The 18,728-nt window shown below is 46.6% G+C and overlaps 1 protein-coding gene across 2 annotated transcripts in view; it reads right to left on the reverse strand.

Moving 5' to 3' along the window:
- SLC2A12 (solute carrier family 2 member 12) overlaps positions 1–13,574 on the reverse strand; it is a 70,621-nt gene extending 57,047 nt beyond the window's left edge. For both annotated transcript variants that reach the window (XM_066605761.1, XM_066605753.1), the window contains exon 1: positions 13,336–13,574. In XM_066605761.1, the coding sequence (XP_066461858.1) occupies positions 13,336–13,423 (88 nt within the window). In that variant the 5' untranslated portion in view covers positions 13,424–13,574. The remainder of the gene's footprint in view (positions 1–13,335) is intronic.
- Positions 13,575–18,728: the final 5,154 nt, after the last annotated feature.

Raw genomic sequence — 18,728 nt, forward strand, 5'->3', positions numbered from 1 at the left:
GGTTCAATAGAACCTAATAGCTGCGGGGCAACAGCTGTGTGATACACGGCGGAAATCCGCTGTGGGAATTAGCCCTAAAAGACTTAAATTCATGATGACAGACATTTTTTGTCAGATTAAGGGCTTTTACCCAATAGTGTTTTTTTTTTAACGCTGTGATAGCGCTGCATTTTGTTCAATGGGACTTTCTAATGTTAAAATCGCATCGCACAAAAATCGCAAGTTTGTGCTTTTGTGATATTTGTGTGATGCGAATTTTAACATTAGAAAGTCCCATTGAAAGAAACGCTGCGATATTGCAGTGTTAAAAAAGACGCTAGAGGGTAGAAGCCCTCAGACTGAAGTTTCATTTGTGGAATTATACTTTAATTTGACCAGTAAATACTTCTAAAGGCTTGTCTGAACAGATTAGTGAAAGACTGTGTAGATCTGTATATAGAGTGTTCATATACAGTGTTCACTGAGTTGCAGCACAATATGCGCTGTTACTGATATGCAGCATTATTACCAAAAGGCAATAAAGACAGCATCATAACTTATGGGAGGAAAAAAGGGGCATTATTACCTATGAAGAAAAGTTGGCATTATTACTAGAGATGAGCGAGCACCAAAATGCTCGGGTGCTCGTTACTCGAGACGAAATTTTCGCGATGCTCGAGGGTTCGTTTCAAGTAACGAACCCCATTGAAGTCAATGGGCGACTCGAGCATTTTTGTATTTTGCCGATGCTCGCTAAGGTTTTCATTTGTGAAAATCTGGGAAATTCAAGAAAGTGATGGGAACGACACAGCAACGGATAGGGCAGGCGAGGGGCTACATGTTGGGCTGCATCTCAAGTTCACAGGTCCCACTATTAAGCCACAATAGCGGCAAGAGTGGCCCCCCCCCCCAACAACTTTTACTTCTGAAAAAGCCCTCATTAGCAAGGCATACCTTAGCTAAGCACCACACTACCTCCAACAAAGCACAATCACTGCCTGCATAACACTCCGCTGCCACTTCTCCTGGGTTACATGCTGCCCAACCCCTCCCCCCCCCGCACGACCCAGTGTCCACAGCGCACACCAAAGTGTCCCTGCGCAGCCTTCAGCTGCCCTCATGCCACACCACCCTCATGTCTATTTATAAGCGCGTCTGCCATGAGGAGGAACTGCAGGCACACACTGCAGAGGGTTGGCACGGCCAGGCAGCGACCCTCTTTAAAAGGGGCGGGGCGATAGCCCATAATGCTGTACAGAAGCAATGAGAAATCCAATCCTGTGCCACCTCCATCAGGAGCTGCACACGTGGGCATAGCAATGGGGAACCCATGTGCCACACACTATTCATTCTGTCAAGGTGTCTGCATGCCCCAGTCAGACCGGGTTTTTTTTATAAATAGTCACAGGCAGGTACAACTCCGCAATGGGAATTCCATGTGCACCCACAGCATGGGTGGCTCCCTGGAACCCACCGGCTGTACATAAATAAATCCCATTGCATTGCCCATCACAGCTGAGGTAACGTCAGGTTTGCAGGTGGTCTTCGGCCCACACTGCATGCCCCAGTCAGAATGGGGTTCTTTAGAAGTGGACACATGCAGTTACAACTCCGTGTGGACCGACAGCATGGGTGGGTCCCTGGAACCCACCGGGGGTACATAAATAAATCCTATTGCAGTGCCCATCACAGCTGAGGTAACGTCAGGTTTAATGCAGGTGGTCTTCGGCCCACACTGCATGCCCCAGTCAGACTGGGGTTCTTTAGAAGTGGACACATGTAGTTACAACTCCGTGTGGACCGACAGCATGGGTGGGTCCCTGGAACCCACCGGCGGTACATAAATAAATCCCATTGCATTGCCCATCACAGCTGAGGTAACGTCAGGTTTAATGCAGGTGGTCTTCGGCCCACACTGCATGCCCCAGTCAGACTGGGGTTCTTTAGAAGTGGACACATGCAGTTACAACTCCGTGTGGACCGACAGCATGGGTGGGTCCCAGGAAGCCACCGGTGGTACATAAATATATCCCATTGCATTGCCCATCACAGCTGAGGTAACGTCAGTTTTAATGCAGGTGGTCTTCGGCCCACACTGCATGCCCCAGTCAGACTGGGGTTCTTTAGAAGTGGACACATGCAGTTACAACTCCGTGTGGACCGACAGCATGGGTGGGTCCCAGGAAGCCACCGGTGGTACATAAATATATCCCATTGCATTGCCCATCACAGCTGAGGTAACGTCCGATTAAATGCAAGAGGTCTTCGGCCCACACTGCATTCCCCAGTCAGACTGGGGTTCTTTAGAAGTGGACACATGCAGTTACAACTCCGTGTGGACCAATAGCATGGGTGGGTCCCAGGAAGCCACCGGCGGTACATAAATATATCCCATTGTATTGCCCATCACAGCTGAGGTAACGTCAGGTTTAATGCAGGTGGTCTTCGGCCCACACTGCATGGCCCAGTCAGACTGGGGTTCTTTAGAAGTGGACACATGCAGTTACAACTCCGTGTGGACCGACAGCATGGGTGGCTCCCTGGAACCCACCGGCGGTACATAAATATATCCCATTGCAGTGCCCATCACAGCTGAGGTAACGTCAGCTTTAATGCAGGTGGGCTAAAAATTACTAGGATTACAATGTAGGCGAGGGCCCAAAAAAATTGGTGTACCAACAGTACAAATGTACTTTAGAAAAATTGCCCATGCCCAACCAAGAGGGCAGGTGAAACCCATTAATCGCTTTGGTAATGTGGCTTAATTTGTAACTAGGCCTGTAGGCGGCCCAGTTAAAATAAAAATTGGTTCAGGTGCAAGTTTCAACGCTTTATTGAAATGAGAATTGAAACGTATAAACATTGTTTACAATAATTATATGACTGAGCCTTGTGGGCCTCAGAAAAATTGCCCGTTCGGCGTGATTACGTGAGGTTTCAGGAGGAGGAGCAGGAGGAGGATGAATAGAATACACAGATTGATGAAGCTAAAGGTCCCCGTTTTTTATGGTGATAGAGAACAATGCTTCCATCCGCGGGTGCAGCCTACGTATTGCTTAGGTATCGCTGCTGTCCGCTGGTGGAGAAGAGAAGTCTGGGGAAATCCAGGCTTTGTTCATCTTTATGATTGTAAGCCTGTCGGCACTGTCGGTTGGCAGGTGGGTACGCTTATCCGTGGTGATTCCCCCAGCCGCACTAAACACCCTCTCTGACAAGACGCTAGCCACAGGACAAGCAAGCACCTCCAGGGCATACAGCACGAGTTCAGAACACATGTCCAGCTTCGACACCCAGTAGTTGTAGGGGGCAGAGGCGTCACGGAGGACAGTCGTGCGATCCGCTACGTACTCCCTCACCATCCTTTTACAGTGCTCCCGCCGACTCAGCCTTGACTGGGGAGCGGTGACGCAGTCTTGCTGGGGAGCCATAAAGCTGTCAAAGGCCTTGGACAGTGTTCCCCTGCCTGTGCTGTACATGCTGCCTGATCTCCGCGCCTCCCCTGCTACCTGGCCCTCGGAACTGCGTCTTCTGCCACTAGCACTGTCGGCTGGGAATTTTACCATCAGTTTGTCCGCCAGGGTCCTGTGGTATAGCATCACTCTCGAACCCCTTTCCTCTTCGGGTATGAGAGTGTAAAGGTTTTCCTTATACCGTGGGTCGAGCAGTGTGTACACCCAGTAATCCGTAGTGGCCAGAATGCGTGTAACGCGAGGGTCACGAGAAAGGCATCCTAACATGAAGTCAGCCATGTGTGCCAGGGTACCTATATGCAACACATGGCTGTCCTCACTAGGAAGATCACTTTCAGGATCCTCCTCCTCCTCAGGCCATACACGCTGAAAGGATGACAGGCAAGCAGCATGGGTACCCTCAGCAGTGGGCCAAGCTGTCTCTTCCCCCTGCTCCTCATGCTCCTCCACCTCCTCCTCCTCCTGCTCAACGCGCTGAGATATAGACAGGAGGGTGCTCTGACTATCCAGCAACATACTGTCTTCCCCCGCCTCCGTTTCCGAGCGCAAAGCGGCTACCTTTATGGTTTGCAGGGAACTTCTCAAGAGGCATAGCAGAGGAATGGTGACGCTAATCATTGCAGCATCACCGCTTACCATCTGGGTAGACTCCTCAAAGTTTCCAAGGACCTGGAAGATGTCTGCCAACCAGGCCCACTCTTCTGTAAAGAATTGAGGAGGCTCACTCCCACTACGCCGCCCATGTTGGAGTTGGTATTCCACTATAGCTCTACGCTGCTCATAGAGCCTAGCCAACATGTGGAGCGTAGAGTTCCACCGTGTGGGCACGTCGCACAGCAGTCGGTGCACTGGCAGATTAAACCAATGTTGCAGGGTGCGCAGGGTGGCAGCATCCGTGTTGGACTTGCGGAAATGTGCGCTGAGCCGGCGCACCTTTCCGAGCAGGTCTGACAAGCGTGGGTAGCTTTTCAGAAACCACTAAACCACCAAATTAAAGACGTGGGCCAGGCATGGCACGTGCGTGAGGCTGCCGAGCTGCAGAGCCGCCACCAGGTTACGGCCGTTGTCACACACGACCATGCCCGGTTGGAGGCTCAGCGGCGAAAGCCAGCGGTCGGTCTGCTCTGTCAGACCCTGCAGCAGTTCGTGGGCCGTGTGCCTCTTCTCTCCTAAGCTGAGTAGTTTAGGCACGGCCTGCTGACGCTTGCCCACCGCTGTGCTGCCACGCCGCGCGACACCGACTGCTGGCGACGTGCTGCTGCTGACACATCTTGATTGCGAGACAGAGGTTGCATAGGAGGAAGAGGAGGAGGGTGGTTTAGTGGAGGAAGCATACACCGCCGCAGATACCATCACCGAGCTGGGGCCCACAATTCTGGGGGTGGGTAGGACGTGAGCGGTCCCAGGCTCTGACTCGGTCCCAGCCTCCACTAAATTCACCCAATGTGCCGTCAGGGAGATATAGTGGCCCTGCCCGCCTGTGCTTGTCCACGTGTCCGTTGTTAAGTGGACCTTGGCAGTAACCGCGTTGGTGAGGGCGCGTACAATGTTGCCGGAGACGTGGTCGTGCAGGGCTGGGACGGCACATCGGGAAAAGTAGTGGCGACTGGGAACAGAATAGCGCGGGGCCGCCGCCGCCATCATGTTTTTGAAAGCCTCCGTTTCCACAAGCCTATACGGCAGCATCTCCAGGCTGATCAATTTGGCTATGTGCACGTTTAACGCTTGAGCGTGCGGGTGCGTGGCAGCGTACTTGCGCTTGCGCTCAAACACTTGCGCTAGTGACGGCTGGACGGTGCGCTGAGAGACATTGGTGGATGGGGCCGAGGACAGCGGAGGTGAGGGTGTGGGTGCAGGCCGGGAGACGGTCGTGTCTGTGTCCTGAGAGGGGGGTTGGATCTCAGTGGCAGGTTAGGGCACAGGGGGAGAGGCAGTGGTGCAAACCGGAGGCGGTGAACGGCTTTCGTCCCACCTTGTGGGGTGCTTGGCCATCATATGCCTGCGCATGCTGGTGGTGGTGAGGCTGGTGGTGGTGGCTCCCCGGCTGATCTTGGCGCGACAAAGGTTGCACACCACTGTTCGTCGGTCGTCTGCACTCTCAGTGAAAAACTGCCAGACCTTTGAGCACCTCGGCCTCTGCAGGGTGGCATGGCGTGAGGGGGCGCTTTGGGAAACAGTTGGTGGATTATTCGGTCTGGCCCTGCCTCTACCCCTGGCCACCGCACTGCCTCTTCCAACCTGCCCTGCTGCTGCACTTGCCTCCCCCTCTGAAGACCTGTCCTCAGTAGGCTTAGCAAACCAGGTGGGGTCAGTCACCTCATTGTCCTGCTGCTCTTCCTCCGAATCCTCTGTGCGCTCCTCCCTCGAACTTACTGCAATTACTACTACTTGAGTGATAGACAACTGTGTCTCATCGTCGTCGTCCTCCTCACCCACTGAAAGCTCTTGAGACATTTGCCGGAAGTCCCCAGCCTCATCCCCCAGACCCCGGGAACTTTCCAAAGGTTGGGCATCGGTCACGACAAACTCCTCCGGTGGGATAGGAACCATTGCTGCCCATTCTGGGCAGGGACCCGAGAACAGTTCCTGGGAGTCTGCCTGCTCCTCAGAATGTGTCATTGCAATGGAGAGAGGAGGCTGTGAGGAAGGAGGAGCAGCAGCCAGAGGATTCAGAGTTGCAGCAGTGCACGGCGCAGAACTCTGAGTGGTCGATAGATTGCTGGATGCACTTTCTGCCATCCACGACAGGACCTGCTCACACTGCTCATTTTCTAATAAAGGTCTACCGCGTGGACCCATTAATTGTGAGATTAATCTTGGGACGCCAGAAACGTGCCTCTCTCCTAATCCCGCAGCAGTCGGCTGCGATACACCTGGATTAGGAGCTCGGCCTGTGCCCACACCCTGACTTGGGCCTCTGCGTCCTCGCCCGCGTCCACGTCCTCTAGGCCTACCCCTACCCCTTAGCATGGTGTATTACCAGTAGTGCAGAAACAGAACGCTGTAATTAAATGTGCCTCTTATTGGCCTGTGGTTGGAGGCTGACTTCGCTTACGGAACGCACAGCAGAGCCAGGAATGAATTTTGCGCAGGCCTGTAGTGAGACGTAGGTGCGTATGACTGAGCTAGTGGAATTCACAGCGCAGAAGCAGTCAAGTGTCCAAAGGCCACTAGTAGGCCGTAAGTGTTTTGCTTCTATTTTTTTAAAGGCTGAGCTGAGACAGCAGACAGATACTGTAGGCAGCGTATATATGTATACTGTTTCCCTCTGGAAGGGATGACGGCAGTGATGTAACGGGCAACGCAGAGCCAGGAAAGAATTTTGCGCAAGCCTGCTGTAACACTTAGCTGCGTATTAATTAGGACTACTACCCCCAGCAGAGACGCAGTACACTCAAGACGGTCACAGGCAGCCCAAAGATAGTATTTTTCCTAAATTTGTTTGAAAAAGCCCACTGCCTATATAGACAGTATGTCTCTTTCACCTTTCCCACTGTCCCTGCCTCACCACTACTGGCCCTATACTATGTAAAATTACTGCAGACTGTTTCCCTCTGGACGGGATGACGGAGGTGATGTAACGGGCAACGCAGAGCCAGGAAACACTTTTGCGCAAGCCTGCTGTGACACTTAGCTGCGTATTAATTAGGACTACTACCCCCAGCAGAGACGCAGTACACTGAGGACGGTCACAGGCAGACTAAATATTTTTTTTTCCCCAAATTTGTTTAAAAAAGCCCACCTGCCTATATAGACAGTATATCTCTTTCACCTTTCCCACTGTCCCTGCCTCACCAGTAATGGCCCTATACTATGTACAATGACTACAGACTGAGGACGCAATGCTCTGCATGGCCGATATACAGAAAAAAAAAATGTGAAACACTGCTAAAAGCAGCCTTAACAGAACTGCACATGGTCGGATGTGGCCCTAAGAAGGACCGTTGGGGTTCTTGAAGCCTAAAATAACTCCTAACACTCTCCCTATAGCAGCTCCGGCACCAGCAGCACTTTCCCTGATCTATGTCAGAATGCATCTGTGGCGAGCCGCGGGAGGGGCCGATTTAAATACTCGGGTGACACCTGATCTCGCCAGCCACTCACTGCAGGGGGGTGGTATAGGGCTGGAACATCACAGGAGGAAGTTGTAATGCCTTCCCTGTCTTTCTATTGGCCAGAAAAGCGCGCTAACGTCTCAGAGATGAAAGTGAAAGTAACTCAAACATCAAGTGGTGCTCGCTTCGAGTAACGAGCATCTCGAACACGCTAATACTCGAACGAGTATCAAGCTCGGACGAGTATGTTCGCTCATCTCTAATTATTACCTAAGGAACACAAAGTTGGCATAGTTACCTATGGGACAGAAAAGGTGACATATTATCCTACAGGGACAAAAAAAGTTTTATTGAAACTCTGTTTCAAGGTACATGGTTAGCATCTTTAGATGCATAACCCCAGCAAGTACTGAGGAAGAGGTTCCAATATCAAACACACATGCAGGCTGGTTTTAATATTAAACTGAGATTTTTGGGGCAAAACATCTAATAATTACTTTAATAATCAAGTAATTACTTCACATTTGAAGGTTGTGCCACATTCACCCTTCCAGAAAATAATTTCTTTCTTTTCCCAGACTCGTTATTACTTTTTGGGACTAAGAAGGCACCACTACCTACAGTGGTAGACACAAGGCACTATTTTCTATGGGGCAGAAAAGCCAGCATTATTATTTATCAGGGCAGAAAAGGAAGCATCATTATTAATGGGGGCATTATTACTGTATGTTAGCAGAAAAGGGGGCGTTATTACTGATGGCGGCATAAAATGGGACACTTTTACTATATGAGGGCTCTAATATGATCACTTACTGTGTGGTGTCTGATTACTATCTTGGGCACTATGAATGGGGAGATTGTGTTGAGGTGTGGAAAACATAAGGATATGCCAGAAAAACAAGGAGCCAAAGTTGTTTGTATGTCAAATTCTACATAGACAAGTTGTAGCCAGGAGAAGTCGTCATGGCAGTCTGGGCCCAAATAAAGAAGGAAAGGGAAAGAGAAGAACACCATTCAGAGAAGACATTTATCTATGATCAGTGGAGTTAATGGCACTGTAATCACTATAAGGCCTTAGTCACACAGGCGTATATATGCGCGTATATACGCGCCTATACACGCGCGTAAAAAAAACGCGTGACCATGTCCATTGCCACCAATATGGTGTGACTAAGGCCTTACTGTGTAGAGCTTATATCTATTATTTAGTGGTATACTAGTACTGTGAGGGGGTCACTGAAGGGCACTATTACTGCGAGAGGATACAAAGAATATGGCTTCAAATAAAAGAGGTATGATCTAACAAAAAATTTGCCATGGCACTCTATGTGCGCATATTATGTTTCTCCCTTTTTTCATTGTTTAAAAGTTGGGTGGTTAAAAATGAGTGCATCTTTTTGAAAAAAAAGAAAGAAAGAAAGCATGGCAAAATAAGCGTGTGGAAAGCTGTAAAGAGTCTATTTTGGCACTGTATGGGAGACATCATAGCAGCTAGTCTCCACCTGCGGAGACAACTGGGATTTAGCTATAGAGCTTGCAAAGGCGAAAACTGCTAACAAATGCCATATGCAAGTAATGTAAACCTCAGATATACTGCAGCTCCTCGTATATCCACAATGCTTCTTCTGAAAAGCTATCTGAAGCAATAGGTACACTTTAATGTTTACTTGAATTACAGACATAAGAAAGCGTATATGTGACTAAAGTCTATTGTTAAAATTATCTCCATATTCAGGACCTTCAAGATATGGCACTAATAGGGTTCTCTGTATGATGCCTACAAATGGGAGTGCAGAGGTAAGTACAATTTTTAAAGGGTTTGGCTTATCAGGAGTGTACAGTAGACTAAAATATGGAAGTGGAAGGAATGGACCATGTTTTGTTTTTCTGTATTAGCACTGTAGTACAGCACCTGTGCTCACTTTTAATGTGGTTCCTTTAAGAATACACCCTTTGTAATCTGACAAGGAGACTACATTTGACAAGGTATTTCTTTTCCAATACTGAGCATCTCTTAGTGCATTCAAGAACAGCCCTGTCATAGAGTCATGGGTCATGGGTCCATTCACATGTAGCATTTATAATGCAGCTATTAAGGGACAGTATTAAAAGGATTGTTTAGGTTTAGGAAAACATGACCGTTTTTTTGCCAAACACAGTGCCACCTTTGTCCGTGACTTGAAATAAATGAGAGTTGAGCTGCGATACCATACACAACCCATGGACAAGGGTGTTGCTGTGTTTGGAAGAAAGCAGTCATGTTTTTCGAAATCAAGACAACTTCTTTAAGTACTTACATTTTAAAACTAATGACATTTTCCTAAAACTGTATGTTGCATTATATGCAGTTTTTAATACAAAGGGGTATAGTTAGAGATGGCTTAAGGGGCATGTGGTCTTGGTGTGGGGTGTCAGAGAGAGTGCCAACAAGGGTTTTCACTACACTATGCTGTACTATCTGACTGCTATCTAACATGTATTGAGCAAACAGTAATTCCTTAAAATATGTTTTTTATCTAAACTAAGGACTGTTCTGATATTAAATGTCTCCATATACGTAAGCTTTAGTCATCCTATCCCACGGATTACGGCAAGTGGGACCCTCTGATGTGTATGAAGTGGCTTAAATTTCCCCTGGAAAAATGATATCAGGAGAAAAAAAGATCGGGGACATTGAATTTTAATGCTTGATCCTTTTGTTCCCTGGGAGATAAGCTTGCACCAGAGCTGTCTGGCTACTGCTTAATTCCCTATATACATGAACGTTCAAGTATAGAAGAGAGCCAGGCAAAAGAGCTATCTGATGAACAATTGTTTGACGAACAGTTGTTGAAGGTGTATGGGCACCTTCAAGGGATTTTGCCAAGTTGTAAAATTAACTTTATGGTTAATGGAGGCCGAATGCTGGAACTCCCACCAATCACAAGGACAAAGGCCCCAAAGATCCTCGCATGAACGAAGTGGAGGTCTCACATCTCTATTCATTTCAATTACAGTGCCTGAGATAGCTGAGCACTTGTACTTGGCAGTTTCCAACACTCCCCTAGGAATTAATGGAATCACATAGGTCAACACCACTTAATTCATAAGGAGACCTTTGGGACCCTCGTTAGACATTAATTGAGATCTCAGTTAACCCCCCCCCCCCCACTTTCTGATTATAAAATTATTTCTTATCCTATGGATAGGAAATAACTTTATAACTTGGCACAACCCATTTAAGATTGGAAGGTTGTGACAATATAATGTTTCTCATTGGCGAAAGAGTCACAGTAATCAAGTCCAATATCAGTGCAGCTGCTGCTATTAGTTGACTAGTAGTTTGATACTTTTTTTAGTTTCTTTTTTGTCTATCCTGTTCCTTCTATACGTCTGTGTCTGTAGAACTATATATTTGTTTCCATGGGCTTTTGAAATTATTTTAACATATGTTCATGTTTTTGTTTATGTTTTACAAAAAGGTATGGCAGCATTGATATCATAAATGGTAATTGCTAAAGAATTTTTGCCTTTAGCTACAGTACATTTAAAAGTGTGTAACAACAATATCCTTAGGTCATGGTGCTGCGGCCCCATACTTAACGGTCAAGGACAGGGTGGTGTATCTTGGCAAAGAAAGTTTGTAACTTCAGTCCCGTTTTCTACTTTCAATCACTTATGGGTACATATACGTTTCATGTAGCCAAAACTTCCAAAACATCAAACATGTAAATTAGAACTTAGGCCTTTGCATTAGACCGTATTATGCCGTATGGATCTGTACTTTTATGTTATATTAGGTAGATATTCTGCTGTAGAAACCCATTTTCAGGGTCTTTCTATGGTCACTTTTGATGTATGTGAAGAATGGCATTAACAGTGATTCTTTCATGTGCGTTTATTATCATAATAATCCACTTTACAAGCGGAAGTCTTTTCAGTATAGTAGGGAAACAATTCATTAATTTTCCCTGCAGCTTTCTTTTTCTTCATAGGTTTCGGTTTGACTATTATTAAGCTTGCCAATAATTTTCACTTCCTACCAAAATACTGTTTTTTTAGACTCAAAAAATACATTTTGCATCTAAAGCAACTTTGCCCAAAGTACAATTCCTTATATCTCAGCTTACTGTTATCCCCTTATGTACATGGCTGTATTATGGAGTTGGAGACTTCTTTACCTTGGTATGCTCCATTGGATGATTTATTTTATAGGCAGTAACCCTGTAATGTGGAACACCATACTGGGACACATGAAATGCACAGAGCTCCATAGTATGATATCACGGGGACTCTGTGCATGAGGCCTAAGTATGACATGGGGTAAGTGGAAAGTTGGAGCTAACTGCAGTGACATATGAACCTTAAGATTTTGAACAGGATTACACTTTTAGGGCGAGCACCCACTGGCGATTGCGTTTTCCGCGGGAAAAAAACGCAGCGTTTTCGCCGCGTTTCCCACGATTTTTCCGCGCGTTTTCGCGATTTTTCCGTTAATTTCCATTGACATTCATGGGTGCATTAGGAGAAAAATAAGGACACATATGCAACTGACAGTTCCTATGTTAAAAACGCAAACGCAACGCAAAAAAAACGCCAGTGGACAGGAACACATGTTATCTCTATGCCTGTGCAGGAAAAACGCAAAACGCAGGTAAAAAAACGCCAGTGGGTGCTCGCCCTCAGGGTTTAAACACAAGGGCCTGTTTTTCTTCCTTTATACAGCTATGATAATCACGGACGTATAATGGGACAAGATGAAACCACTGATTTCAATGGGAGTTCAGTGGTTTTGTTTTCGCTGCTGAATACTACAGCCGAGAAAAGATAGGACACGTCCTGCGTTCCCTGCATGTAGTGAATACATTGTGCAAGGAAGATCAAGCAGCACCTATCTTCCCGGCTCTGTTTCCAGACTCCTGCGCTCCGGTACGGAGTTTAAAAAAACGGCAAAGGGGAAGAAATTTCCCTCGTCTGCACCGCCGAGCCTAGTTGCGCCTACGGCAATGTGTTTTCTGCCTAACACAATCAGGGCTTTTTGTGAAATTTTAGGTCAAGTTCACAGGAAAGAGGTGCAGTTGTTAACATGCCAGTACTACACCAAAAAAATGTCAAAAACACTTGTATGCATGTAGTAGCCCAGAATATATAAATGTCATACATGTAATGTCTTTCGTAGATGTGCTGTGCAAAGTTGTCAAGTCATCTTGTTATGTGTATTGCACAGTTGCAGCAAGTGAGAGGTTAATGTTTGAATGAGACTGGGAGATGCCTGCAAATGTATCAATTCTGTAAAAATTCTGATCCTCCGGCACTTGTTTCACGCGCATCAGAGGATCGACAAGTGTTTGCCATTGATTTCAATGGAAAACATCACATCGCACTTGTGTGCACATCACACGGCATGCAATGTGTTTGACTGTCCTACTGAAAACAATGGGCGATGCGTTCTGAAGGAAACAAAAAAATAGAACATGTAGCGATTTTTTCACCTGTGAAAGAAAACATTGCTCATGTGTATGACTCCATTCAAAAGAATAAAGTTCATATTTGCACAAGTTTTGTGCGTCTCGCAATGCACAGAACTCGCGCAAAATGCATGCTCGTGTGAATTTAGCTTTATGGTGCGGATTCTACCTCTTCAAAGATTTTGCACTGCTGATTTGCTGCGGAATGTCCCCTGTGGATACTCTGCAGCAAATCTGCCCTGTGAAAATATAACCTAAGATGACATAGCATTATTACATCAATCTAAAAAAAATGAAAGGAAACAAAGTTTCGAAAACCTACTTAGTAGGAAAGTGCAGAATGAGAGCAATCTGTATGTCTATTGTCACTCAAGATGTCATTACCTGTTTGGTTAGGGACTCGTTGGTGCCTGTCAACTGCGACGCTCTGCTGCTGTAGTATGACGTCCTCTGTGGGGCTCTCGGCAAGCATTTTTCTGGTTATGGGATTTTTTCCCAGGGTGCACGTATCTTTATGGGAAAGATGGTCTAACCTTCCAAGCTGCAGCAGACAGTGAGTTTACCTTGCGCAGCATGGCTTAATAGGGGCTGCAGGTTTTAAAGTGCTGGTGCGAACAACTTTGTTTCTATTTCAAAATACTTTGCCCTTCAGTGACATAGTCTGCAACTATTCTTAGCAACCTATCCTCGGCTCAGGGAGGGGCCTCGTGTGGCAGCATATTGTTCTGCGTCTGACACAACAACAGCCTGGAACATGGAGCATTTCTATTCCCTTCATTTGCATTCCTGCTGTGATTAATGTAACCGTGTGTGCTTCATTACAGGATTTACAGCTTATCTAATATCAAAACCTGCTAGTTGGCTCTTTCAAGAATTTCTCACTCCAGTTGCTTGTACAATGTAATGAAAAAAGTTTTCCTGAGTTCAGCAGACTTTCGTAACTTTTCCTTAAGACACACAAAGTCCTCTGCCTGGGTCCCCTCCCCCAGCTCCTCTAAAACTTTGCTAATACAATGAAGAAAAATATCTACAAAAATCCACAATCCAGCCCTAGTTCTTGTCCACCATCTTCATCTCTATTGTAGTGGGAACCAGAAGTGCAGGTAGCCTTCTGCTCTGTGATCAGAAACATTGCCGTGGCATCGAAATCTGAAGCTAAAAAATAATTATTACCCTGTTTCCACCCAAAAAAGACCTACCCTAAAAAGTAGCCTGAGTCTGATTTTCAGGATTTTCAGGGAGGCTTGAAATATAAGCCCTACCTCAAAAATAAGCCGTATTGAAAAAAAAAAAAAAGGAATATGTTACCTAGCAGGCTTGGTCCAGGTCTCTCCCGCTGTTCTCCAGAGCTCCGGCGCAGTTCCCACAGTCCTCGGCCGCCCATACAAGCTCACTTTGTGGTTACGGGATTCATAAATCTCACCTCCACGGAGAGATGGCTGTGATTGGTTCTTCAGGCACTGTTCAGCTAATCAATGCAATGCTTGATAATTCAATTACAGCCATCACGTTGTGGAGGCGGAATTTATTAATTGGCTGAGCCGAGGCATAATAAATCCTGCATTATGTCTGAATATCTGCCGCAGCTCAGCCAATTCATAAATCCCACCTCCACAATGTGATTGCTGTGATTGGTTCATCAAGCTGTTACCGTGCTGCGGCTGCGGGTCCTCCCAGGGCAGCGGGGCGCTGGGTCCCGCGGTCAGGGCGCGTCTCCCTGGCTTGTTGTCCGGCTGCCGGGGGCGTAGGTAGCTGGTCGGCGTGGTGCTGTTGGGGCACAGCACACGCACTCACGGGTCCGGGCGGCGCCATGTGCGCGTGCACCCGTAGTCAGCCCCGTGCATTAGCACCTTTTAAAGTGGTGCTGTGGGAGTGAGTGTCTCCCTCTCTCCGCCCCTGGGGGGAGGCTTGTGTTTTTAAGGCTGGCAGTGACCTGCATTCACTGCCGGTTATTTGGTTTCCTTCAGCGTGCTAGCATCCTGCCTCTGTTGGTCTCCAGCGTTGTCAGCTTGTTCTGTCATATCTATCAGGTTCTCCCATCTGCCTTGGTCTGCTTGTATTTTTCTATTGGTTGTATCATCTGCCCATCCTGTTGGTATTCTACCTTGTTACATCTTGGTACGCCAGTGTCCCCTCTCTGTCCCTGGTTAGAGTAGGGACCACCGCCCAGTTGCCCGTCTGGGGTTAGCTAGGAGTGGAGGCAAGTAGGCAGGGACAGGGGGTTGAGGGTAAGTTCCAGGGCAACCCGGGCTGGCGTACCGGTGGGTAGGATACCGTAACACAAGCTCTGCAATGATTGGCTGAGCAGCACTGGAAGAACCAATCACATCCATCACTTCATGGAGGCAGGATTTGTGAATCCCTTAACCAGGAACTGATCTTGTATGGGTGCAGGAACCGCAGAAGAGCTCTGGAGAGCAGCGGGAGGGACATGAACTGAGCTTGCCAGGTAAGTAAAATAAGACGTGCCCCGAAAATAAGACCTAGTGTCTAAAATTAATATAAGACAGTGTCTTATTTTTGGGGAGACAGTGTAGGCTAATTTTATACAGGTGGGTGCAATATCGGGTCATGAAACTCGGTCCGACATTGCTCTTGGGAAGGTCCCATTTCTCTTCGGATGTAAGGCATTTTTGTGTTAAAAACGCCTTGCATACCTTGAGGGAAGTAGTTATGAACGGGAAACCTCGCAGCGCACCACATTCACATGGACCTGGCATGCTGTGCGATGCTTGCTGGACCTATTGAAAACAACAGACGAGGCGTTTCGAGAGAACGCCCAAAGATAGGACATGCCACAATTTTTTCCTGCTCCGCAATGCAATGCGGGGAAAAATCGCTCATGTATATTACCTCATTCAAAAGAATGGTGTTCATATTTGTGCGTCTCACAACGCACAAATCTCACGTGATTTTCTCGTTCATGGCAAGGAGGCCTTAGGGAGTGGGAATGTCTACTACATAGTTTTAATGGGACTTTATTTACAGCTTTAAAGGGGTTGTCCTGCGCCGAAACAGGTTTTTTTTTTCTGCATAGGCCCCCCGTTCAGTGCAGGACAAACCCAAGGGATGTGTTGAAATAAAAAAAAAAATTTTACTTACCCGAATCCCCTCTCTGCAACTTCTTCCTTCGTTTCCTCCAAGATGGCCGCCGGGATCTTCACCCACGATGCACTGCGGGTCTTCTCCCATGGTGCACCGTGGGCTCTGTGCTGTCCATTGCCGATTCCAGCCTCCTGATAGGCTGGAATCGGCACACGTGATGGGGCGTAGCTACGTGATGACGCGTAGAAGGGGGCAGAGCCAGAACGCCGCTCGTGCCCGGACCGACCAGAAGGGAGAAGACCCTTCTGCGCAAGCGCGTCTAATCGGGCGATTAGATGCTGAAATTAGACGGCACCATGGAGACGGGGACGCCAGCGCAGGGAAGGTGAGTATATAACTTCTGTATGGCACATATTTCATGCACGATGTATATTACAAAGTGCATGTATATGGCCATACAGAAGAGTTTAACTTAACTTGTCATCGCGGGACAACCCCTTTAAGTTTCATTAACTATTAGATTTCTTCATATAGAGTTACAAAAAAGTAGGTGAACCCTTTTATATTACCTGGATTTACTGAGTATCAATAAAATGTAATCCAGTTATTACCTAAGTCATAATTATAACCAAACACAATCTAACTAATCTAATAACATACAAACATTTGTACCGTTTATGTATTTTTCGTGCAAGTGTACGTTGCTCAAATTTCAAAATTAAATATATGAAATGTGCAGTGTATTTTTATAACTAAAGTAAGTTACCTCCTATCAATAACTTGCCAATTGGTTGAGGTTCAACTGTTGGGAACCCCAACAATCCCAGAAATGCAGCCTCCGTGCATCCCAATGTGTGACAAATGGAGGACAGGCATGCGCATCTCCATTCCATTCACTTCTGTGGGACCACTGGAGATAGCAAAGTTCAAGCAGTCAGCTAACTTCATTGGTCACATTGGAGCGGAGGCTGCAAATTTTGTCATAGACATATGGCATGCTACCGTATTTGGGACCATGTGCTGTCTGACAGATGCCCCATGCAAGCAGCTCCTGAGTCACTTGGGTGCAACTTGCACTCAGGGTTAGTGTGCCGAAGGTCATATTTGACAATGCCGCAATAGTCTGCCAGTTAAAATGGCAGAAAAATTGACAGTACAATCCCATTATAAGTCAAAAACTAAAAAGGTCCTTTCGTTTATTACTTACTTGCAGAATTGGTACAAAAGCATCTCTAATGACCTGTACTACAAAATTAATCCTACCTGGCAGATGCCTAAAATGTAGAAAAGTACAATGTCAGAATTGTTGTTTTTATTAATGATTTTTTATTTAAGGAAAATTTATTTTAAGAAAAAATTAACACAACAAAACTGATTTGAGAGGTAATACCTAAATTTTAGCATAGAATCAATAAACATAACTTTTAAACATGACAAATATTGAAAGAAGTGCAACACCCCAGAGGGATGACCCCAAACACCTGACTACTGTGCAGAGCTGGGAGGGTTAAGTGTTGGCTTGTCACAGCGGCACTTACCAGGCTCTGGTCACAGAGGGATGACACATAGCCAATGCCAGAGCAGGATCGCAGGCCACATTTGACACCCCTAGGATATGGAATGCCAATAAACGGGTTGATGGGGGTAGTAGTAATTATCACTAGTGACTCCACCGTTCCCACACACCGGTATGCTACGCGGTAGAGAAAAGAACACAGAGACTTATGTATAGTACCTCGGGTCCCCAGGAACGGTTAGGGCCCAGTATAACTTTACTTAAAGAATAAACTCTTACACAACAGGTATTTAGGGCAATGCAGGTACAATTCTTTTTGAGTGCAAGCAGGCTAGAGCACAGAGGTCAGGGAGGATACACAGGATGAAAACGGTCCTACAGCCCACGTTATATGTATGGCATCGCTACTGGACTGGGAGTATTCCAGAGGAGGAAAGGGGGTAGGGGTCGCTCCGCAGACTCTGGCAGACAATTATTTAAAGCAAAAGACTTAACAATAACCCCCCGGATGGTAGGCGCGTGGGTGTGTCTCAGTAAAGTACCTCTGTGAGGGGATCCTGACTTTGGACGGCCGCACAGGAAAAACCTGTAGTATGAATTTGTACCTGTGTGACGGGTTCCCTTATACAGAACTAGTTTGAAGTGCTCCCTCTCTCTGATGGTGGGTCTCACTCCATTTAGATCCTGACTTCACTCGCTACGGGATATCTCTCCTCTTACTCCATCTTCACCTACATGGAATCTGAAGGTGCTTCGATGTGGCTCTGTGTTAGCACTCTCTGCTCCTGAAGATGGACTTCTTTCCCACTCTCAAGCACTCCTGTTTATACCTTAACTCATACCACATGACATGACAAACTGATACATCTACATGCAGGCAATGATTTTATTAGAGTTAACCTCTCAAGCGCCGCAGCTGTGCAACACACACACTGGATATGACAAGACAAGCTTTGCACAGTGCATCTACATAGGACAAACTTGTATGACATTTATGGAGGGGACCAGGATGGTGTTCTGTGCCACTACAGAAGTGTATACCATAAACGTAAACATATGCATATGCAGGGAAGAAATTAATAAATATTAAGATTAGAGTGTCCCCCAGAGTATGATGTAAGGAACAGGGAAAAATAAATCATGTTGTCCCATGTAGCTTGCAAGCCCGACATCAGAAACACCTCCTTTTCGATAAAACAATGCAGGTAGTATGAAT

This window comes from Eleutherodactylus coqui, chromosome 1 (assembly GCF_035609145.1).
Source record: "Eleutherodactylus coqui strain aEleCoq1 chromosome 1, aEleCoq1.hap1, whole genome shotgun sequence".
Lineage (NCBI taxonomy): Eukaryota > Metazoa > Chordata > Amphibia > Anura > Eleutherodactylidae > Eleutherodactylus > Eleutherodactylus coqui.